This window comes from Oryctolagus cuniculus, chromosome 1 (assembly GCF_964237555.1).
Source record: "Oryctolagus cuniculus chromosome 1, mOryCun1.1, whole genome shotgun sequence".
Classification (NCBI taxonomy): Eukaryota; Metazoa; Chordata; class Mammalia; order Lagomorpha; family Leporidae; genus Oryctolagus; species Oryctolagus cuniculus.
Genome location: NC_091432.1, coordinates 135,247,218 through 135,271,813, shown reverse-complemented (window position 1 = coordinate 135,271,813; position 24,596 = coordinate 135,247,218). Strand labels below are relative to the sequence as shown.

The 24,596-nt window shown below is 47.9% G+C and overlaps 1 protein-coding gene across 1 annotated transcript in view; it reads left to right on the top strand.

Moving 5' to 3' along the window:
- The first annotated feature begins 1,931 nt into the window (after nucleotides 1-1,931).
- Nucleotides 1,932-24,596, top strand: part of SLC28A3 (solute carrier family 28 member 3) — an 86,756-nt gene continuing 64,091 nt past the window's right edge. Inside the window, exons 1-2 of the mRNA XM_017350819.3 lie at nucleotides 1,932-2,122; nucleotides 24,363-24,477. Of these exons, the coding sequence (XP_017206308.3) occupies nucleotides 1,947-2,122; nucleotides 24,363-24,477 (291 nt within the window). The 5' untranslated portion in view covers nucleotides 1,932-1,946. The remainder of the gene's footprint in view (nucleotides 2,123-24,362; nucleotides 24,478-24,596) is intronic.

Genomic DNA, 24,596 nt, shown 5'->3' with positions numbered 1-24,596 from the left:
AGAGGATTAACTAAGTGAGCCACAGCGCCAGCCCCACAGTTACTCTACTTCTGATCCAGGTTCCTGCTGGTGCACCTGGGAGACCAGCCCATGACGGCCCCAGTGCGCGGGCCTCTACCACCCAAGTGGAAGACCCAGATGTAGTTCCTGGCTCCTGGATTTGGGTTGGCCCAGCTCTGGCCTTTGTGGCCACATGGGGAGTGAATCGCAGATGGATGATCTCTCTCTCTCTCTCTTTCTGTGTCACTCTGTCTTTCAAATAAATGAATATATTTATTTGATTAAAATGAATCAGGACTCATTGTCAGGCTGAAACAGGCGTACTGAGACCACGGGGAGTCAAAGCTTTTGTTTTGCTTATAGCAGAGAGCTTAAGAGGCTCAGATTCAGTCTCCATCATTAAACCTCTCCTGCCTTGATGCCGTCTGCAGAGTGGAGTAAGGATGCCAATGACTGCGTTGTGTGAGGATTAAATCAATGATTACTGAGTGCCTGGCTTGGAGTACATGATCATAGCCCCAAGAACCAACACATGGTGTAACCTTAGGATTGGAAATACCTTCCAGTGAATGAGTGAATGAATGAATGAAGGATGGACTCTACCTACTCAATGTGCAGGGTAAATCCCTGGGGAGGTTATGAATGACCCAGACCTTTGGGTTCCCCCCGTGGACATTGTCTTGTCCTGCCTTCCAGAATTCTCCCTCTGCTGGCTGGCCTGCCCGTGCTTCTCAGTCTCTTTTGCTCAGCCTCTTGACATCAGAGCATCCCAGAGAAGAGTCCTGGGAACCCCACATTTCTTTATCTACTCATTAGTGCATATTCACGTGTTCTGCTGCTTCAAACACTAGGCCAGGGGATCCATGATCCCAGATGTGGAAGACTGTTCTCTGGCTGCTCCTTGCTGTGCACAGGTTGCAGGTCTTACACTTGGGAATCAAGTCGCTTGTGACTGTCACTGTCAGGAACCATGCACAGTTTCTGTTCTATGACGGTTGGTCCAGATATCTGAGAGTAACACCACTGTTGGCCACTTTGAAACTAAGGCAGGTTATTTGATATTCTAATCTCTGTGTTAACACATCAGCACAGGAGCATGTTACATTACTGTATAACAATTTTTTCATATCGAATTATATTTTTTAAAGTTTTTTAAAATTTTGTTTTATTTGAAAGACAGAGTTACAGAGAGAGGTAGATACAGAGAGAGAGGTCTTCCATCTGTTGGTTCATTCCCCAAATGGTCGGAGCTGAGCTGAGCTGAGCTGATCTGAAGCCAGGAGCCAGGAACTTCTTCCAGGTCTCCCACACAGGTGCAGGCGCCCAAGGCCTTGGGCCATCTTCTACTGCTTTCCCAGGCCATAGCAGAGAGCTGGATCAGAAGAGGAGCAGCCAGGACTCGAACCGGCACCCACATGGGATACCAGCACCGCAGGCAGTGGCTTTATGCACTACGCCACAGCACCAGCCCCCACCCTTGATTTAAATGTCTGTCTTCAGCTCTGACTTTGCCCTAGCTCCGGCCTCAAATTGTTTTCTCCTTGGTATCTCCACTTATTGGTATCTCCATTTGGATGGCCAATAGCATCTCCATGTCAGCAACACACAGGCACAAAAAAAAAAAAAAAAAAAAAAAGAGGCAAGCTCTGGGGCCCGCCCCTGAAACGCGCCCTCCCCCACGCTCCTCCTCCAATCAGCGTTTCAATTGTCAAAGCCAGAACTGTAGAACTAAGTCACTGCTCTCCGCTTCCAGCCACCTTCAGAACAGCAGTAACACCTTTCACAAAAGATTAACAAGTGTCATCACCCCTGGACTCCTCTCTGTCACGGGAAGCCTCGGAGACACCTCTGCAGCTCATTTCCAAGCAAAGAGTTTCCTCTCTCAGAATCTAGGAGCTCCTCTGGTTTATCCTTTGGGGATGTCCCCTAGGGTGGGACGATTGGGAATGAGGGATGGAAACAAGCCAATCCTTTCACATAGACCTATCCACGCCCAGGCAGGTCTCCTCGAGTATAAAAGCCATCTGGCTGGGAGCTGGGAAGCGAGTCTGAAGCCTGGCTCTCCATCGGACGCATCGGACGCGGACACCGGACGGCGCCGGGACCACCTGCGGCTTAAACGGTGGGTGCGTGGAGCAGTTTCCTTTCCTGAAAACAGGAAAGACGTGTTCGCTTGGCAATCCTGTTTCCTGTTTTCTGGAAGTGACTCAGCAATGCGATGCCTCCTGTTTGCATGTGTGTACCTCGCGGGCTGCCTGGTTTCAGGGGAACCCATGCACGCTGGGGCTCATTTCAACCAGCCTTGCCTGAAGGCGGAAAGCGACTGAGTGGTGACCGCGCGGTCCAGGCTCTGTGCGGGGCTTCCAAGTGTGTGAGCTCCGAGAGTGCTTGTAAGCGGGAGCGCTGGAGCTGCTGATGAAGCCTGGAACTTTCTTTCCTGCTCATTCTACACGGCTAACTTCCTTCTCGGTGCAGTTCTTTCTACCTCTCTTCCTTGGAGGCCCTAACACCGTCTGACATCGCTGGGACTCTCCACGCCCTGCCCCACCCACACCACCCAACTGCTAATCTCCACCATTGCTTATCTCAGTAACCATGGCCACATTCTCTGTCTCCCAGCCCTGTTCTTTGTTGCCATTACCTTGGCCCAGCCATCAAAATCATTGACCTGGACCCTCACAAATTCTCCCAATGCAGACCCCCGTCCGGGCTCTGCTCCCATCTGTTCGGCTGCACCCAAACCTTCCCAGTGGCTTCCCTGGGGCCTTAGAATGCGGATGCCCTAAGGGGAGCTTGTGCTTTGCAGCAGGGGCGGGTCCTACTCCTATCACTGGTTGAAATATCCAGGGGAAAAAATGCGTTTGTACTGAATATGTGAAGATGACTTTTTTCCCTTATCCTCATTCCCTAAACTATACAGGCATTTGTTTTTATTTTATTTGCAAAACAGAGAAACCAAGATTTCTCCATCCTCTGGTTCATTCCCCTAATGAATGCAACAGCCAGGGCTGGGCCAGGTTGAAACCAGGAACCCAGAACTCAATCCGGGTCTCCCAGGTGGGTGGCAGGGACCCAGGTACTTGAACCATCACCTGCTGCCTTCCAGGAACCTGGAATCAGCAGTGGTGCCGGGACTTGACCCCAGGTATGAGGATACAGGATGAGATGCCCCAGGTAGCGTCTTATTGCTAAACAAAATGTATTTACATTGGGTTAGGTTCTCTCAACACTCTAGTGATGGTTTAAAGCATGTGGGAAGATGTGCGTAGGATATGTTGCAAATGCTATGTCATTTTACCTAAGAGATTCCAGCATCTACACCTAAGAGGACTGTGCCCTAGAGCCGCCCCTCACCCTGCACCCCGAGCCGGGGATGAGTGTCGCTGCCGCTGGTCCAGACACGTTCTCAGCTCCTCGGGTCCAAGTTTCCTCCATATTCTCAGGGGATTAACATGAAAGCTCTGTTTGAAGGTTTTGCAATTTAATCCTTTTTAAAATGAGGTCCTGTCACGTTTTCTTGGGCGTTTACACCTGCTCTGTAGCTTTCAGTTTAGCTCCAAGATGTTTTCGGTCAGTCACCCCACTTCAAGCTTTGATTTCTATTCCTACACATGCTTCTCGCTCATACAATGATGCTTCCAAAAGTGAGGGAAAACGAAATTAAAACAGGAGTTTATTTTGGTGCAAAAAAATTTGAAATGCATGCACATTATTTTCTGTAATATGCATTTCCATATTCCATAGTATGCAAGGATTTAAAATTTTCTGGAACCAAAATAAATTTATATTTTAAGCCCATTTTCCACAAACATTTTGAAGCACCTTCATATACCCAAAAATGAGATAATGGTGCAAATAGCTTGTACTTTTTTTTCACACATACTTTGCAAAATCTTTTTATATCCATTCTTATAGATGTGCCTCCTTCTTCTAACTGCTACTTGCTGTCTGATAGCATAAATGTGTAATAACCCACCATTTCTCCTATAAACTGTCCTTTTTATTTTTCTTTTATTAATGAACATATTTGGTTATGTGTGTTCAGGATTTGTGTTACTTTTTTATAAGATAGATTCCTAGAAGTGAAATGTTGACTCATAGACATTGTATAGCTTTTTAAATTTAATATATATTGTGGGACTGGCACTGCGGCGTAACGGGTAAGGCCGCCGCCTACAGTGCCGGCATCCCCTAAAGGCGCCTGTTCGATCCTGGCTGCTCCTCTTCTGATCCACCTCTCTGCTAGGGCCCTGGAAAGCAGAAGATGACCCAAGTGCTTGGGCCCCTGCACCTGCATGGGAGACCCAGAGGAAGCTTCTGGCTCTTGGCTTCTGGCTCCAGATCGGCGCAGCTCTAGCCATTGTGGCCATTTGAGAGTGAACCAGCAGATGGAAGACCTCTCTCTCTTCTCTGCCTCTGCCTCTCTGTAACGCTGCCTTTCAATAAAATAAGTCTTTAAAAAATTAATATGTATTTGAGAGGCAGAGTGACAAAGAACTCTCATTCTTCTGATTCATTCCCTAAGTGCCTGGCCACAGCCACCGCTGGGCCAGGCCAAAACTTGGGAGATCAGAAACCAATCCAAGTCTCGCAAGTACTTGGTTGTCAGGAATCCAAGTACTTGAGCCATCACACCTTACCCCTCAAGGTCTACGTTAGGAGCTGGAGCCGGGAATTGAACACCAGCACTCCTGTATCCAAGGTGTACCTCTTTTAAATGTGGTCAGTTTCTCAAGTCCGGTGGCCATAGCACAGTTCTAGAGCGGAAATGGCTTGCAGCGGGCACGGGGCCCAAGGTCTCCTGTTTATAACCGGAGATGAAAGAATGAGAGGGTAGGGCTGCAGCTGTGTGTTTGCAATCTCCCAGGGGTGTTGGTGTAGGCTGTGGCGCCCGGGGAGTGACGGCAGCTCCAGGAAGAGGCACCACGAGGGGTGGCCAGGGGCAGAGGAGTGTTCAAGGTCACAAGGTGGAGAAGTAGGGCCTGGAAGACCCAGCAAAGAGCAGCTGCATCATTAGTGCCAGGAGCCGCCCAGACCAAGCAGAACAAGACCTGAGCAAAGACACCCAGGAGTTGTTTTTTGTTTATTTGTTTGTTGTTTTGTTTTTTTTTGGTGGAGCAGGGTGTGAATTCAGCTCCTCTGAGGATGTGTTTGAGATTCTGACATGGAAACAATTACTGTGCCTTGGCGACTTACTCATAAGCCACCAAGGTTACAGCTCCGTGTGGAACAGCTACTGAGAGACTGGAGTCTGTTTGCTAATTCACAGGTTCTCCTGCGCCCCTCAGGGCAGGGGGAGCTGCAAGTCTGCCCCAGACCCATTCCGATCTGGACTCCAAGGGTGTTTGTTGTGATTGGTCCTCCCCACCCCCTTGCGAAGGGCTTATGGCGTCCAGCCTCCTTCACGTCCCACTCTGGTGGCTCATGCTCACCAGGACCAACCCCTCCAGGGCTGGGGGCGACTCTTCCCAGCAGACCTCGCTTGGCTGCACCACTTCTCTGACTGTCGGAGCGATCCTGGCTTCTGGTGGTCCCGCCCTGATGGCCCAACTTCCGGATGGTGTGAGAGCGATGCACTTCTGGGAGAGACTTCAGTTTTGCGTTGGCGTCTTGTCCCGGGCTAGCGCGGAGCAGTCTGATCCTCTCCTGCGATGCTGGGCAGTGGCAGGGAATGGGGTTCTTGCTCAGCCCCAGGGTCACAGTCAGGAGGGGCACAATGGAGGCTCAGTAGGGGGCGCTGTGCTGCTGAGCTCTGATGTCTAGCAGGTTTGGTGGGTTTTGTGCATTTTCAGCCGATTCGACTTCAAATGGGTTTACCAGGACATAAGCCCATCCCAGATCAAGCATCCTCTATGCTATTTTTGTGGTTCAAGAGAAGGGCGGCACGTCAGGGTGAGGTAGCACTGGACACCAGAGGCTGCTTGGGCTTAAGTTTGGGTTTTACCTCTTAGAAGCCAAGGGATGTGGCCTAGTTACCCAAGCCTTGATTGTCTGAAAGGTAGACCATCACAGCACCCACCGCGGGGTTGGTGTGATAGTTAGATGAGATCACCTCTCGGGTGAGCCAAGAACAGAAAGTGCTCTTCCCTGATGGACAAGTTCAAGGGAGGCAGGGACTAACCCATCTGTGCTCTGTCACCTTGGCCGTGACCTGGGGACGAGGAGCCCCACGGCAGGCAGACCGTCGTGAGGGCTAAGGAGGTAATGGCATCGCACAGTGCCTGGCACACAGCACCACAGGCGTGCTTGCTGGTACTCACTGTTCTCTCCCCTGCCCCTGGCTGACCAGCATTGCGTGGTAGAGACTCTGCTTACTCGGAAGCGCAGTGGATCATCTTTGTGAGAATTATTCGAACACCTCTCTTTCCAGTTTTTTTTTTGGACAGGCATTCAATAAGCTCATTGTTAAATGACCAAAGGGAGTTCTAGCCCACATCGGCGGAGAACTTACCTACTTGTCTGCAAGGTGCCAGCCTCGGAGGTGAAGGAGTACTATATCATTTTGCTGTGTTGTTTAATCCTCACAGCCACAGATACACCCATAAAAGGGGAAGTGAGGATGCAGATGAAATTAGGGGAGTGAGTTTCAGAATGCTCCTGCCTCCACGCCACGCCCATGTAGCTTGGGAAGACTTGGAGGCTGGGACCTTTGCACACGTTGTCCTTCTGTTCTGTCCACTACCCTACTTTGGTTCCTTATACACAGAACGAGTTCATGCTGCCTGTAAACCATTGAAGGATTTAGAGCTTTCCTCCAGCAGAAAGAAAGAAAGAAAGAAAGGAAGGAAGGAAGGAAGGAAGGAAGGAAGGAAGGAAGGAAGAAAGAAAGAAAGAAAGAAAGAAAGAAAGAAAGAAAGAAAGAAAGAAAGAAAGAAAATGTAGCCAAGAAAGAAGGAAAGAAAGAAAGAAAGAAAGAAAGAAAGAAAGAAAGAAAGAAAGAAAGAAAGAAAGAAAGAAAGAAAGAAAGAAAGAAAGAAAGAAAGAAAGAAAATGTAGCCAAACAGGGACGTGACACTTGTAAGCTGTAACCAGTGGGGCATTCCTGGGAAGCGGGGCGAGCCCAGCAGCCTGGCCTGTGGCACGGGGGCAGCCAGGAAGGCATCAGAGAGGAAGCCGCCCTAGAGGGAAGGTTCTGGAAGGGAGAGGAGGTTTGACTGATGGACTGCACGTGGAGAACCAAATGGAGGCAAGAGTTGTGGGGGTGACGTCCCATGCACAGACGCTGCAGGTGCAAAGCAGTGTGGGAAAGAATGATCCAGGGGCCACCAGAAGTTCTGTATGACAGACCAGATCCAAAATAGAACTGGGAGCCTGTGGCGGGGATTAGGTTCCAGCTTTAGCTCTGTGAAATTGGAGGAGCCTGCAGGACATAGAGGTAGAGACGTCCAACCGGGCAGTTTCCAATACAGGGGTGGAGCACTTGTCCTCTGCAGGCCTGGCCTCTTTTGCATCCTTTTTACATTGCCTCCTACCTTCCTTTTGGGTTCCTAGGGGGTTATCTGTCCTCAGGGAATATCAATGCTCAAGACCCAGTCTCTGGAAAAGCCTATGGACAAGCATGTAAAACATTTGGTTTCAGGGGAGTCCCTTCGTGGACCTTGGAAGAGAAATTCTGACTCTCACACTCCTGATAGGGTACGAGGAAGCTCTCAGGGACACTCACTCTCCAAAAGCGGGTAGAGGAAGCAGCTGCCGCTGCAGGTAACCGAGAGGGAGGGATCAGGGAGAGGAGGGTGAGTGAGACTGGAGTCACCGCACCAAGGCAGGGCCAGAGTTCAGCACCAGAAAAAGCACTGCCAAACCCAGGATCTGCTGATTTGCCTCGATTGTTGTGACGTTAATGCATGCAGGGTCAATGTCGTCATCAGGGCCCAAGGGCTGGGAAGTGATGAAGGGGATCGGCAAGCACAGCCTCCTCTCATTAAGGGCTTGATTAGACCTGAGGTCATTACTCACCCGCGCCTTGCAGAGTGATTGCTTCTGCCAGCTGTAAATAACCCGTGGGTTAGTCAGCTGTTAGCACTGTCACTGCAGTACCAGTAAGGAAGTACTTAGGAAGGAAGGTTTATTTCAGCTCACGGTTGTGGAGATGCACAGTCTGAGATCTACGACTCCAGCGGCCTGGCCTCTCGAGAGGCTGGATCACCTGATGAGCCAGGAAGCAGAGAGAGGCAGGCAGCATGCTTGGTCCCCACGCACCTGCATCATGAGTCCACCATGAAGCCCCAGCTGAGTCACTTGACCCATCCGGTCCCTTCCCAAAGGCCCTCCCTCCACATATTGTAGTTGGACCAAGTACTCAGCCTTTATCCACCGACTATCAACCATTAAAGGAAGACTTTGGGGACACACGTTGCGTTCAAGCTATAACAACCAGCAGCCAATATTTATTTATACTGCTAACGTCCCTTTAAAACTCAGTGAGATTTGAGATTAGAATACTTTGAGGAGGGTAAAGTTGAGGAAATTTGAGAGTGGGGAAGAAAAACTAAAGGAACAGAGAGATGGTGTTATAATGAGAGTTAACGATTTTGTCCATGTGAATGAAATAGCTTAGTTTTTTAAGATTCATGTATTTATTTGAAAATCAGAGTGGCAGAAAGAGAAGAGGGGAGGGGAGAGAGAGAGAGAGAGAGAGAGAGAGAGAAGGAGTTAGTTTCCATCTGCTGGTTCACTCTGCAAACAGCCATAACAGCCAGGTCTGGGCCAAGCCAAAGCCTGGAGCTAGGAACTCTCTTCGTCTTCCACACGGTTGGCAGGTACTTGAGCCATCTTCCACTGCCACCACTGCCTTCCCAGATTCTTTAACAGGAAGATGGATCAGAGAAAGAGCTGGGACTCGAACAGGTATTCTGCTATGGGATGCCATCATCGGAAGCAGCAGCTTAATCCACTGCACCACAATACCACCCCATGGAATGTCTTTCTTAAACAGTGCATTGCTCTTCCCAGCATCTGCATCCTTCGTTTTCTGCAGTAGTGAAATCCAAAATTCATAAACATTTGAGGGGGAGAGTCATTTCACTTAGTAAGCCACATACAAATAAGGTCTCGCCCTTTTAGCAAAGACAGCAGAAAAGCATTTGGCTTAAGAGCGAACAGAGACCAGCGCCACAGCTCAATAGGGTAATCCTCCACCTGCAGCGCCGGCACACTGGGTTCTAGCCCCGGTCAGGGCACCAGATTCTGTCCCGGTTGCCCCTCTTCCAGGCCAGCTCTCTGCTGTGGCCCGGGAGTGCAGTGGAGGATGGCCCAAGTGCTTGGGCCCTGCACCCCATGGGAGACCAGGAGGAAGCACCTGGCTCCTGCCTTCAGATGGGCGTAGCTCCGGCCACAGCGGCCATTGGAGGGTGAACCAACAGTAAAGGAAGACTTTTCTCTCTCTCTCTCTCTCTCTCACTGTCCACTCTGCCTGTAAAAAAAAAAAAAAAAAAAAAAAAAAAAAAAAAAAAAAAGAAGCTAACAGAGAAAGAATGCATTAACTTTAAAGGTACACATACCTTTAAATAATTACATGCACTGTACTGTACTACATGTGAGTAGGAAGCCCCTGATTCAAACAGCCCCTACATGTGGAGGGTGATAAAAAATGGCCTTGTGTCTTGCTTCCTGGAATCTGCACTTTCCGTAGAAGCTGATTCTTCTCCGAACCATAGGAAGGAATCTTATTTTTTTTTCCCCCTGGGGCATCCAGGTTGCAGAGCCTTCGCAGAACTCCTGTGAATCCTTGCGTTGATGACTTTATAATTGTTTAAAAATATCCCTAGTCATAAGACAGCAGCAGCTGTGTGCGAGTGCTGGTCTGAGTGGTTTCCACGCAGATCCACTCTGTCCTTCCAATGCAGAAGGAGAGGTTTCTTTTTTCCGTAGAGTAATATACAGCACACTTACATGATCTATCTTTGCCCTCGTGTGCACTAGAACCACAGAATGTCTTACTCCTATCTGGCTAGAACCTAGCACCTGTCAAACCACCTTTCCTGATCCCTCCCTCCCCACCTTCTGGTAACCACAATTGTAGTTTCAACTACTATGAGATCGCCTATATGTTTTTTCGTCTCTGCATATGCGTGAGATCATGGGACGTTTGACTTACATTGCTTAACCTCACAGCCTCTGTTCTATCCACTTTGTTGCTGGTAGCATGCTTTCATTCTTCTTATGGCTGAGTAGTATTCCGTTGTGTATCTGTGCCACGTTTTCTTTATCCACTCGCCAGTTGGTGGACACTTATTGTTTCCATTTCCTGAATATGGTGAGTAGTCTGACAACATGGGACTGCAGATGTCTCTGACAGATGGAAGAACCAAAAATAGTACACACAGATAAACAGTTCTGTCATCAAGTACCCTGTGGCCATGGAACCAGCCTTCCTTCTCTTGTGATGGGTAATCACTCATTAGTGCAAATTAATTTACATTCTTCCAGTTTGATTGGTAGCAAGCTTTGCTACAAAAGTTTATGGACAATGAATGAAAAAAATGTATTTTGATGCAAAAAAGGTTTTGAAATCCATGCATTTTTCCATTAGATGCATTTGTCAAAAAACTTTTTGAATAGCCTGCCCTTCATGGGCACAGATTTCAAAATGTGTCTTTTTCACATCATTTTCCACGGACTTTTTGCAATACCACGGCACATGAGTACCTATGTGTACTCTGATTTTTAGTTACAGCATGAACAGGGCCCTTCCCTGTTATTTGTGTCCAGTTTAAGAAATACTTATCCACGGCTCCTCTCTCCACCAAAACCCCTTCCTTGGTTGTTGTACTTGAAATCTCAGGAAGTGTATTCGGAGTTGCAAGGACTGATAGGGATCTGTCTAGAGAACAGGGTGTTTTGTTTGTTTGTTTTATTTTTAAGTGACACATAATATTGGGTGCCATGTGCTATTTTTATTTATGCATACACTATGCAATGTCTGATCATTAGAGAGAGCCCAGATTCTAATGCTCCAAGACAGGACCATGGAAGAAAATTCAGGTGAGACAGGAGAGACAAAGGTGTTTGGAGAGCGGGAATTCCCTGCTCTGCTTCCAAAGCTGCTCCCTCCCTCCCTGTCCAGCCAAGGTTGTGCTAAGCATGGTCTCCACCCCCTCTGGAGATTCCCAGCCTTGGTCTGTGGGCTTGTGATCAGTCACACCGATTCAGAGTCAACAGAGAGAGAGGGGCAGGGCTGGGGATTGCGTTCTGACTCATAACTACCATAAACCGAGGGAGAGTTGCAGGGAAAGCCCAAAGCTGCCAAGCAGGGAGACACACATTTCACATACTGACACCAAGACTCTCCCCTGACGCTTCCATAACTCAAAGCAGCCCTGGACAGAGCCACGCCCATTTTACGGGCTGAGAATCCAGGTCCCGGATTTTACTTCCTGATGTCGAGAGTGTGGCAATAAGTGAGGAGCATTTTCACATTCAGTGAGCAGCTATAAATAATACCCAAGCTTGGGGCTGGACCGCCTACACTGGTCCTTATCAATCACTTACTATGCAAATAGGTGTTCGCGATGCATCAAGGAGCAAAAAAGCACCTGAGTTCAGGAAGCTCACGGTGGAGCAGTGGAGACAGGCAGTGAACAATGCCTTCCTCCAGGTGTGAGTGAGGCCTTCCCAACCCACCCAACCTGTCTTCCAGGCTTACAACAAGGAAGCTGAGGGTCAGACTTCCTACGTGACTTAACTCATATAGGCTACTGGTGGGAAAGCCTCAAACCTGGGTCCTGATGTCTTGATGTGTCTCTTGTCACCTCCCAGTGAGAGGTGACAATCCCATGGGCTGGACTGGGGTGCTGTGGGAGGAGAGGAAACAACATACAAACACACTGACTACATTATGACTACAGAAGATACAGAACTAATCAAGTGTTTGCAGTAGTAAGAGCTAACTTATTGAGCATTGGGTGTTTTGGGCCCCATCTCAACAACTGCACAGTGTTCATTAGATCCTAGGCAGACTCCAAGAGGCTGCATAAACAATTCAGAATCCCAACCCAGAAGTGGAGGGATTAGGGTTAGAACCGGACAGCCTGACTTAATGGACTCTTAAGACATAATGTATAGGGGCCGGCAATGGGTTAATGCCCTGGCCTGAAGCACCGGCATCCCATATGGGCACCAGTTCAAGACCCAGCTGCTCCACTTCCAATCCAGCTCTCTGCCAGGGCCTGGGAAAACAGTAGAAGATGGCCCAAGTGCTTGGGCCCCTGCACCCTTGTGGGAGACCCAGAGGAAGCTCCTGGCTCCTGCCTTTGGATTGGCACAGCTCTGGCCGTTGCAGCCAATTGGGGAGTGAACCAGCGGATGAAAGACCTCTCTCTCTCTCTCTCTCTCTCTCTCTGCCTCTCCTCTCTCTGTGTAACTCTGACTTTCAAATAAATCTTTAAAAAAACACATAACATATAAAACCAGATAATATCTACTTCATACTGTTGGATACCAGAAGCTTTGCTATCTGGTGCACTCCGGTAGAGGCGACTGCCAATGTGAATTAGGACTGGCCTGATGTTGATGTCTTCATTGTGTGACTTCACTACCCCTAGGTGCCAGTACCTGCTGCGACTTCAGCTTCACATGATGTCCACCAACTGTTCAACCAGTGGTTTATATAATGGCAGTTCCCAGGGCCTCCAGATTCTCCCATTCCTTTTCTGTGTGCTGCTGGCATGATTCTAGATGGTGTAGCGGCTCCTGGCCAACAGGAGTTATTTGGTTGTACTGAAATGCAATTCTTTGGGAACAATATAAATATTTTCCCCCCATTAGGTTTCTGACTAGAGTTTCCTTTTTCAATTTTTTTAGAAGGTTTGTTTATTTATTTGAAAGAGTTATAGAGAGGAAGAGGGAGAGGCAGAGAGAGAAAGAGAGAGAGGTCTTTCACCTGCTGGTTCACTCCCCAGATGTCTGCAACAGTCAGGAAAAAGGAACAGCTGGGCCTCTAACCAGCACCTATATGGGACGCCAGCTTTGCAGGCAACAGCTTAACCCTCCACACCACAATGCCGGGCCTAGAGTTTTAGGTTTTAAGAAGCACCATGGGCCGGTGCCGCGGCTCACTAGGCTAATCCTCCGCCTTGCAATGCCGGCACACTGGGTTCTAGTCCCGGTCGGGGCACCGGATTCTGTCCCGGTTGCCCCTCTTCCAGGCCAGCTCTCTGCTGTGGTCCGGGAGTGCAGTGGAGGATGGCCCAAGTGCTTGGGCCCTGCACCCCATGGGAGACCAGGAGAAGCACCTGGCTCCTGGCTTCGGATCAGTGTGGTGCGCCGGCTGCGGCGGTCATTGGAGGGTGAAGCAACAGCAAAGGAAAACCTTTCTCTCTGTCTCTCTCTCTCACTGTCCACTCTGCCTGTCAAAAAAAAAAAAAATCAATAAATAAATAAATAAAAAAGAATCACCATGGACTTACAAATTTTCATAGATTCCATATGTTTAATCCAGCTCACTCCTGCAACCTTTAGATCCAACCTCAGGCAGCTTTAGAAACTTCCTTGTTTCTAGCTTGAGAAGTCCTAGGTACAACCTATTGAGTTCCCGTGGAGGGGATGGTATTTAGGAGCTGAGATCTGAGCATTCAAACCCGCTCTCTGTGCTGCCTCCATGGCAACACAGGAGAGCCCAAGGTACACCACAGTGTCCTCAACTAGAGCTGGGTTGGTAAGAGGATTGAGTGACCTGGACGGCAACCACTGAGCAGCAAAGACCCAGCTGACGAGGAAGAACCATTCCAGGTCCAGTTCAGGTTCAAGTGAACACGCCCCGAGGTGGAAACGAAGCCCACAGGGCCTGGAAGATTTGCCAGCCAGGAAGAGAGAGTTAGAATGAGATGAGGTGAGGACCAGGTGTTCTGCCATGTTCCTCCAGGAGCAGAGAACAATGGCGCCAGTATCTCAGTTCACACAGCCTTTACAAGGGAGTGCTGGGAAATCAGATGTCTTCATACTTTGTATGAAGGCCTGAATGGAAGTTACCAGGAATGACTAGTTTTGACAAGGTCTTGAATCACGCTAGTGAACCATGCTGACACGAAAACTCTAGCTGAGACTTGGCTTCATGCACTTCTGATTGTTAAAATGTAGAACTAAGACACGGTCCTTTTGGGCTCATAAATTGTTTCTAGAACGATAGATGGACTAGAACAAAACCTATCAGTCCTACACTAGTGTTCCTTAACACTTCAGGTCCCAGATGTTCAACCACCTGGTTAAAGAGCCAAGACACTCCCCAAATCTTCCACTAAGGAGAAATAAAAGGGTATGAGTAAAATAAAAGAAATTAGTAAAGCTGGAAATGTTTGCTCAAAACGAGATCTGAAACATCTACTTTTTGAATTATAACAAATTTCAAGGACAAATTATGTCTGGGGTTTATCTTTAAGCTCTTTAAACTTAGTATCAGCAGTAAGTAACATTTTAATAATTCTTTATTTTTAAAGATTTATTTTGAAAGTCAGAGTTGGGGCTGGTACTGTGGAATAGTAGGCTAAGTACACTTGCGTTGGGATGCTGGGTTCTAGTCCCAGCTGCTCCTCTTCTGATCCAGCTCTCTGCTATGGCCTAGGAAAGCAGTAGAAGATGGCCCAAGTCCTTGGACCCCTGCCCCCACATGAGAGACCTAAGGAAGCTCCTGGCTCCTGGCTTTGGATCAGCCCAGCTCTGGCTAATGTGACCATTGGGAGAGTGAACCAGCAGATGGAGGACTTTCTCTCTGTCTCTCCCTCTCTTTGTCTGTAACTCTACCTCTCAAACAAACAAATAAAATCTTAAAAAAAAAAAAAAAGAAGAAGAAAGAAAGAAAGAAACTCAGAGCTAGAGAGAGAGAGAGGAAGAGAGAGAGATCTTCCATCCACAGGTTCACTCCTCAGATGCTTGCAAGAGCCAGTGCTGGGCCAAACCAAAGCCAGGAGCCAGGAGCTTAATCCATGTCTCCCATGTGGGCAGCAGAGGTCCAAGCATTTGGGCCATTTTCTGCTGCCTATTCTAGACCATTAACGTGGAGCTGGATTGAAAGTGGAGCAGCCAGAACTGGAACTGGGGCCCATGTGGGATGCCGGCACTGCAGGCTTTACCCACTACACCGCAGTGTCAGCCCCAGTTTTAGTAATTCTGAGTCATATGAATTGACTCAGTGATGATAAGTGCTACTATTATGGAAATGTCATGTAAGGAGTAATCCCTTTCCCCAAAATCTGAATCCCCATCAGTAGCAGAATATTATATGTATGTTGTTAAATAAATCCATCCCAACTCTGAATTGAAACAGTAAAATTCCATGGATAGAATTTGTTCTTAGGAACAGAGGGAAATATAAGGATCATATATGGCTGAGACTTGAATATATATTGATCATTTCACTACCCACATATATAAATAAAATGTATGCATTTGCATATATGAATAATTCTGAAAGCATCTTTTTGTGACTTTTCATTTTGATATCATTTCAATCTTAGAGAAAAGTTGCAAGAACAATACCAAACTCCCGTAACAGATTCATGAGTCCTTGTAATCCACTGTGTCCTCTCTCATGCTCACAAGATTACATGGGAGTGGTTTTATTTGTACCATTATTGCTGGCACTACTTGGGAGTAAATTGTAGACCTCATACCTCCTTATTCCTAAATACTCTGATGGGTGTTTCCTAAGGACATTCTTTGACAGTAACCACGGTGCCGAGATCAAGAACTGGAAATTTAATATTGATGTATCTCTTTTGCCAATATTCAAACTTGATCAACTGTGCCTACAAGCATGTCGTTTGGTCCAGACATCACACAGAATAATGCATTGCATTTATTTTTCCTGCCTCTTTAGTATCCTGAAATCTGGAATGGGGTCTCTGCCTTACGAGTCTTTCATGACCTTCACACTTCCAAAGAATTCAGGCCGATTATTATTTTTTTTTTCTATTTATTTGTTTGAAAGACAGAGCTACTAGAGAGGCAGAGAGAGAGAGAGAGAGAGAGGTCTTTCATCTGCTGATTCACTCCCCAGATGGCCGCAATAACCAGAGTTGAGCCAATCCAAAGCCAGGAGCCAAGAGTTTCCTCCAGGCCTCCCACATGGATGCAGGGGTCCAACCATTGCTTTCCCAGACCATTAGCAAGGAGCTGGATCAGAAGTGGAGCAGCTGGGACTCGAACTGGCGTCCATATGGGATGCCTGCACCACACGTTGGAGCTTTAACCCCACTGCGCTACAGCACCAGCCTTAAGGCTAATTATTTTGTAAAACATTCCTCGATTGGATTTAATGTCTCCTTATGATGAGATTCAGACTATGCACTTTTGGAAGGAATAAAAAATGATGTTGCATCCTTCTTAGTGCTCATATCGGGAGGCACCTGATGCCATTGTCCCATTTTTGGTCATCACTTAGTTCAAGCAGTATCTGTCAGGTTTCCAAATTATAGTTTCGGGTACGCCATATCTTTGATTAATATGTAATCTGTGGGCAGAAAATCCATGCAAACATTTTTGCCATCAGATTTTTTCAACCACTAGTACAGTATCCGTACACGGCTCCCACCATGATGGCTGCAAATTAGTGGAGAAAACATCTGAGAGTTCTCTTTTCCAAAGGTGGTGATATTTTACCCAGTTGGCAGCTGACCACCCAAAACCACCCACCTCACTCCCTGGTGAGCTGTGTTTGTCCTGTTTTCTTTTTTCTTTCTTTCTTTCTTTCTTTTTTTTTTTTTTTTTTTTTTTGGACAGGCGGAGTTAGTGAGAGAGAGAGACAGAGAGAAAGGTCTTCCTTTTGCCATTGGTTCACCCTCCAATGGCCGCCGCGGCCGGCGCACCACGCTGATCCCTGATCCGATGGCAGGAGCCAGGTGCTTCTCCTGGTCTCCCATGGGGTGCAGGGCCCAAACACTTGGGCCATCCTCCACTGCACTCCCGGGCCACAGCAGAGAGCTGGCCTGGAAGAGGGGCAACCGGGACAGAATCCGGCGCCCCGACCGGGCCTAGAACCCAGGGTGCCGGCGCCACAGGCGGAGGATTAGTCAAGTGAGCTGCAGCGCCGGCCTATCCTGTTTTCTCATCCGTGAAAAGGACAAAGAATATTTGTCACAACAGAATGGCCATCTCGGTGGTGCTGAGCAAATGAAGCCTGAGGCGCTCAAACCTTGGGCAGTATTTGTGGAGACTGAAATCACACTGTAGTGTGTGATCAACCTGACCACTCCAGAGCCTCGCAGCTGGCACTGCTGTGTAAAGATGAGAACAGGTGACCATCTACACACAGACCTAGCCCAGCAAAACTGTCTATATCCATGCATGTGCCAGTTGTTTTCTCTGTACGTCGTAGATAGATGCTGATACTATTAGGAGGGAAGAATTCTTTTTTACATCAGGTAATGTTTTGCTTTATTTATTTTTATTTATTTGAAACGCGGTGGGGAGAGAAAGATTGATCTCCCATTTGTTGGTTTACTCCTCAATTTGTTACAACAGCCAGGGCTGAGCCAGGCCAACACCAGGAGCCAGGAACTCCATCTGGGCCTCCCATGTGGGTGGCAGGGGTCCAAGCACTTGGGCCCTCCTCCACGGCCTTCCCAGGCACATTAGCAGAGAGTTGCATTGGAAGTGGAGCAGCCAGGACTCAAACCAGCACTTTCACATGGGATGCCTGATTCCCAAGCTGCAGCTTAAACTGCTGCACCTCAAGACCCCCAGCTTAGAAGGGAAGATTTTTTTGTGTCTGGAAATCTCACTTTGTCTGAACAGGCTTCTTGAATTGTCTTTGTTCATCCAAAAGTTCATGCTGTAACTTTGATTCTTTACTATCTCTCTTAACCTTCTCCAGTCAGGTGTCACACTAACACGCTTAACCTGATTGGGCCCAAGGAATTTCAGGGACATTAGGAACTTAACTGCAGAGGTAGCTGCTGGCCATTTTCCCTTAAAGCCTTGAGTGTTTTGATATTTGCTACATGATGCTAGACACTTTCCATGCAGCACTACATGTAACTCTCATGGCCTACCCAATGACAGGTGCAACTTATTGACCTAGTTCTTCAGGTAGCACCAGATGTTTATAGAGTTCATTGATAAATAACTTGCCTGAAGTTCCAGCTAGTCAGAGGTAAAGCTTAAACCAGAAGATACTTCGAGTCCAGAGCCTGCACTCTTTTTTTTTTTTAAGGATTTATTTATTTATTTGAAGGTCAGAGTTACACAGAGAGAGAAGGAGAGGCAGAGAGAGAGGTCTTCCACCTGCTGGTTCACTCCCCAATTGGCCACAATGGCCAGAGCTGCACCAATCTGAAGCCAGGAGCCAGAAGCCTCCTCCAGGTCTCCCATACCAGTGCAGGGGCCCCAGGACTTGGTCCATCTTCTGCTGCTTTCCCAGGCCATAGAAGAGAGCTGGATCAGAAGTGGAGCAGCCAGGACTCGAACCAGCACCCACATAGGATGCCAGCATTGCAAGTGGCAGCTTTACCCACTACGCCACAGCGCTGGCCCCAGAGCCTGCACTCTTAACTGCTGTATCACACTCATCTAAAACAAAGCCATAGAACATCCTTGACAGACCCTGGATTAGGGCACAAAACCTAAGGAGACATTCTCAGGTGCTGACCTTGCACTTGGCCCAGAGAGTGAGTCTCTTCTTAAATTTTGCACCCAAGCAAGCTCTTTGCTTACTATACCCTAGCCTCAGCCTGGTTCACCCAGAGAGCTGACCGGCTGCACTTTGGAACTCACACAGAATCCCTGGGACAATGAGAATGCAGGGATGTGAGCGTTCTTCCTTTCTTCAGTGGAGAAGCTCTTCTCGAGCAGACTTCAATCCAGACACTGGGGGAGAGCCCAGAGACAGAGGAATACAATCCCTGCCCATGGGAATCAGCTCTCCTTCCCATGGGAATCAGTGTGGCTGGCTTATACCTGTGCCTTAAGAGTCACTACAGGGTCTGGCCCTGTGGCGCAGCGGGGTTGAAGCCCTGGCCTGCAGCACTGGCATCCCATAGAGGTGCTGGTTGGAGTCCCAGCTGCTCCACTTCTGATCCAGCCCTCTGCTATGGCCTGAGAAAGCAGTAGAGGATGGCCCAAGCTTTTGGGTCCCTGTATCTACATGGAAGACCTGGAAGAAGCTCCTGGCTTTGGATCAGTACAGCTCTAGCCATTGTAGCCATTTAGGGATGGAAGATTCAATCTCTCTCAATCTCTCTCTCTCTCTCTCTCAAATAAATAAGTAAATCTTTAAAAAAAAAAAAAAAAGCTGCACACAGTGGGACTCGCATCTGCTGCTGCCCAATCCCCAGGCCAAGGTCTTTGCAAGGAACTGATGGACTGGCCAGTCTTTTGAGGATTTCCAAGTGCACAGATCCATTACACTCTGCTTTCTTGATAATCTTCAGATCTTTCCAGTCTAGAAATTGTTTCCATATCACTTTCTTGTGATTGGCTTTCCCAGTGAACATCTTGGGTTCCAACCTAGTGCTTTTTTTTCTTTTTTCCAGAACTTGACCCTTGACAGTAGGAGGCTTCCAGCATGGTTTAGAAAGTAGAAGAGAAAGAACATATTAGCTTTAAAGCTATGTATGTGTTTATATAATCTACATGCACAGCCCAGCTCATCTGTGGCACACACAGGTACCAAGGGTTATAATTAAAAAGACAAGTGACGAGGTAACAAGGAAGTAGTGTTTTTAAAAAGCCCCTGTGTATGAAAGGTGATGAAAATGGCCTTGTGTCTTGCTTCTTAGAAGCCATGCTTCCTGCATGTAACCTGGAACGAAGGGGAGGGCCCTCTTTCCCCCTGGGGTGTTCTTGGGAGTGAATCAAGCAAGTGTCTTGAATATGCAGGTCCCAGGGGCTTCCTCCTCTCCTGGTGCCATCCGCACACCAAACTAAGGGGCATTGTCACTTCTCAGCTGTTTGGAGAAGTCACCTTGCCCTTGAGCCTCTTGTCTTTTGCCTGTGAAAAGGGCCATTAATGCTTCATGGGAAGAGCTGTTGTGAGGATGGCGTGGACAGAGTTGGGCACATAACAAGGACACTGAAGCACTCAACCAGTACTTGTTCTCTTCTCTTCATTCTTCATCGGTTTTCCCTGACTGCTAAAATCATTCTTCCCAGGATTCTGACTAAAGACAGATAGATAGTCAACCATCATTCAAGCCCAGGTAGGCATTATGGGCTGGCAGATTCTTCAGGGAGTCTTTGGTTGCCATTGGTGATCTAGTGCTTGTGGATAGCAACAGTGTTGGAAAACCTAACTGCAAAGATGTTTTGGGAAAACCAAGTGCAAAAGTATTTCCTATGTCAAACACACTTTTAAAAAAGGTTTAAATTTCAGAAGTGGAGAGACAGACATAGAGCTCCAATCCGCTGTTGCCAGGGCTTAGCTGGAGCTGAAACTGGGAGGCAGGAACTCCATCCAGGTCTCCCTTGTCAGTGGAAGGGACCCACGTGAACCACTAGTGTCTCCTCCCAGGATCTGCTCTGCAGGAAGCGCGAGTCAGGAGCCAGAGATGGGAATCAAAGCCTAGACACTCCAAGCAGAGATGCATTAGTCTAAGCGCCCACTCCCTGCATTTTTCTTAAACTGCGTTTGTTTTCTCTTGGATGATCTGAATTATTGAAATAGACTAATTAGATTAGACTTATAAACCTCTCAGGATCACATTTTTATTACGTCTTGTGATTTATTGACTCTAAGAATGTGTCCACAAAGATTAATTTGTGATGCATGAAATGTTTTTCAGGGAGGAGGACAGCAGAAGGCACGTTGAAATGACACTATTTGGCAGGTGTGTGGCACAGTGGTTAACTTGCCACCTGGGATGCCCACTTTGGAGTGTTTGGCTTAAGCCCCAGCTACTCCGCCTCTGATCCAGCTTCTCACTAGCATGCATTCTAGGAAGCAGCAGAGGATGGCTCAAATGTTTGGATCCCTGACTCCCATGTTGGAGACCCAAATGGGGTTCTGGACCCCCTGGTTTCAGCCTAGTTCAGCCTTGGCTATTGTGGGCATTCGGGGAATGAGCAACAGACAACAGGTATCTGTCTGTCTCCTCTCTCTCTCTCTCTCTCCACCAGTCAAATAATATAAAAGCAAGTGAATAAAGCCATGCTATAAGACATAATACAACATCGGGCCAGTGTTGTGGTACAGTGGGTTTAGCCACTGCTTGCAAGTTTGCCATCACAGTTGAAGTCCCAGCCTCTCTGCTTCTGATCCAGCTCCCTGCTAACGTGCCTGAAAAAGCAACAGAGGATAGCCCAACTGCTTAGGCCCCTGCCACCCAGATGGGAGAGCCAGATGGAGTTCCAGGATCCTGGCTTTGGCCTGGCTCAGCCCTAGTAATTGCAGTGATTAGGAGAATAAGCCAGCAGATAGAAGATCTCTCTTTCTCTGTTTCTGACTCTCTGCCTGTCACTCTGCCTTTCAAATACATTTAAAAAGTAAATAAATCATGGGCGCCATTTTGAGTCCCAGTTGGCTCCACTTATGATCCAGCTCTCTGCTATGGCCTGGAGCTTCTTCCAGGTCTCCCATGCAGGTGCAGGGGCTCAAGGACTTGGGTCATCTTCTACTGCTTTCCTAGGCTGGATGGGAAGTGGAGCATCCGGGGCTCGAACCGGTGCCCATATGGGATGCCGGCATTGCAAGCAGCGGTTCTACCTGCTACGCCACAGCACTGGCCCCTGGAGGTTCCTTAAATGCAGGCTTCAGATACATGCTATTTTAAATAAATGCTTCTCTAGATATGGCCATTATTCTGGAATTTTAGTATGGGGGCTGCATGTGCAATTTACTCTATTTCAATATTTTTCATCTGATACATTCATTACACAAGGAGGAGTCTACTATATCTTTCAACCAGCACTATCGTATTGCTCTTGCTTGCACAGTCTTCCTGAATATTGCATTCTTTTCAAACTTTTCAAAACACACTGGATGGTTGCGTTTTACAGGTATCTGCAAGCATGTCAGGCATTTCAGTCCCTGCAATTCTAGCTATAAAATATGGTAGAATGAGATTACTTCTACAGAAAGTGATGATCACCCATAACCTTAAACTCAGTTGAGTCTTGGATTATGACATCAGACTGCAGCCACTGGTTTCTCCCAACTGTTTCATGATGAAAGTCATCTATATACCTGCTCTCTGCTTCTCTGTACCTCTCTTAATCACTTCCAATTGTGCTGTTAATTCAAGGACAACCAAAATCTTGACAATGCCCAGGTCTCACTCTTCAGTTAGAAGTGCTAAAGAGCTGCAGCATAAAATGGTTGGGATGGTGTTGAACCATGTGTCAAGCACTCTGCCAGGTGCTTCTAAGGATTTTAACGCCCTTACCACCTCTGCCATCTCCAGGTTACAGCTGTGCCCAAGCTGACATACAAAGGGCCAGCTGGTGAAGATTTTAGTCTTTGGTCCATGCAGACTTTGTCGAAACTGCTCAGCTCTGTCCTTGTGGAGCGATAGCTGCTATCGGCGATGCATGAATTGATGGGTGGGCTTGTGTTCCAGCAACATTGTATTTGGGGCACTTACATTTTAATTTCAGATAATTTTGGTGAAGCAGTATAGGCAGTGAGCTAGAGAGTGGCAACCTACAGCAGAGCACGATTCAATTCCTAACAAACTCGACTTCCAATCTAAACTGTGCTATGTGCTTTGGAGACAGTGGAAGGTGGCTCATATTTATGTATTTGAGAAGCAGAGAGACAGAGAGTGAGAGATAGACAGAGAGAGAGCAGAGAGATTGATCTGTCTTCTGCAGAAATGTCCATAATAATCAGGGCTGGGCCAGGCCAAAGCCAGGAGCCAGGAGCTTCTTTTGGATGTCCCACGTGCGTGCAGGGGCCAAGGACTTGAAACACCCTTTGCTGTTTTCCCAGGCTTACTAGCAGGGAGCTGGATTGGAAGCGGAGCAGCTGATACCAGCGCTGCAGTTGGGGCTTTAATATGCTTAGCCACAGCACCAGCCCCAATAAATCTTTTTCCTTTAAAAAAAAAAAAAAAAAGGCGGGGGGGGGGCGGAGATAGGGCAGGCACTGTGACATAGTGGGTTAACCCTTTGTCTGTGGCGCCAGCATCCCATAAGGGAATTGGTTCTAGTCCCAGCTACTCCTCTTCCAATCCAACTCTCTGCTTTGGCCTGGGAAAGCAGTGGAAGATGGCCTAAGTGCTTGGGCCCCTACACCCACATGGGAGACCTGGAAGAAGCTCCTGGCTCCTGGCTTTGGATTGGCCCAGCTCCAGCCATTGCAGCCATTTAGGGGGTGAACCAGCAGATGGAAGACCTTTCTGTCTCTCTCTGTGTCTGTAGCTATATCTCTCAAGTAAATAAATACAGTATTTTAAAAAATACACATTTTCCACAACCTTTTTTTCTTTTAAAAATTTATTCATTTATTTGAAAAGCAGAGTTACACAGAGAGAGAGAGGTCTTCCATCTGCTGGTTCACTCCCCAAATGGCTATAATGACCAGGACTGGGCCAGGCTGGAACCAGGTGCTTCCTCCAGGTCTCCCACTAGGGTGCAGGGACCCAAGCACCTGGGCCATCCTCCACTACATTCTCTGCTACATTCATGCTATAGCAGAGAGCTGTATCAGAAGTGGAGCAGCCAGGACTCGAACCAGCATCCATATGGGATGCCGGCGCTGCAGGCCATGGCTTAACCTATTACGCCAGAGCCCCAGCTCCTCCACAACTTTTTTGAAGCTCCCTCATAGAATATAAATTAAAGTATATTTGTGATTCTGTATATATATAATATAGTGTAATATATAAATACCTATAATACATACTACACAACTACAGCATATTGTATGTATTATATAGCATATAGTATAATAGCAATGATTATTATGGTAAGTATGAGTAAAATATATTGTATACTATATAGTACATAGCCTACAGTATATACGGTGATATGTTTATCCTAGTCTTGATTTATCTCTAAATTCCATTTGAACACATGGAGGTACAGGAAAATTGGCAATGTGTTCAGGCTCTCCAAGTTCCTAAAGGGATGATAAGGAGTTCAATTCCATCAACTGATAATCCCAAGTACTTAGCATGTGCCTGGTGCAGAGAAAGAGAGAGAGAGAGAGAGAGAGAGAGGCCCAGGGAGCAGCCAGCCCTTCTGTTCCTCCATTCCTGACCTAGCCACTCCAGGTGTGGAATGGAAATGCGGACCCGAACCTGTGGAGAGAGGGAAGGCAGGGGTGGGCGGGCCTGCAGCCGAAGCCTCCACCCCCCACCCCAGCTCAGCCCGCCCCTCCTGGACTAGCCGGGTGAGCCCCGGGCGGTCCGAGGTAGACGCGGGAGCTCCCAGCCCGAGCAGCGCCCAGGTCCGCGGACGGCAGGTGGCGTCTCATCCGCTGTTCTCCTCCCCAGGCACCGACGTGCTGGAGAGCAGACACCAGCGAGCGCAGCAGCCGGGAGGAGCATGGAGCTGCAGGGTACAGCAGCGGCCCGCGGGGCTGAGGGCTTCAGCAACACCGGCTTCCAGGTGAGAGCGAACCTCCCCTTTCTGGGTCAGCGCTTGGAAGTAGCGCACCTGCCTTACCCCTCGGCGAGTCCTGAGCTGAAGCAATGGGACTGTTTTCCAGCGGCACGCTGGAAGCCCAT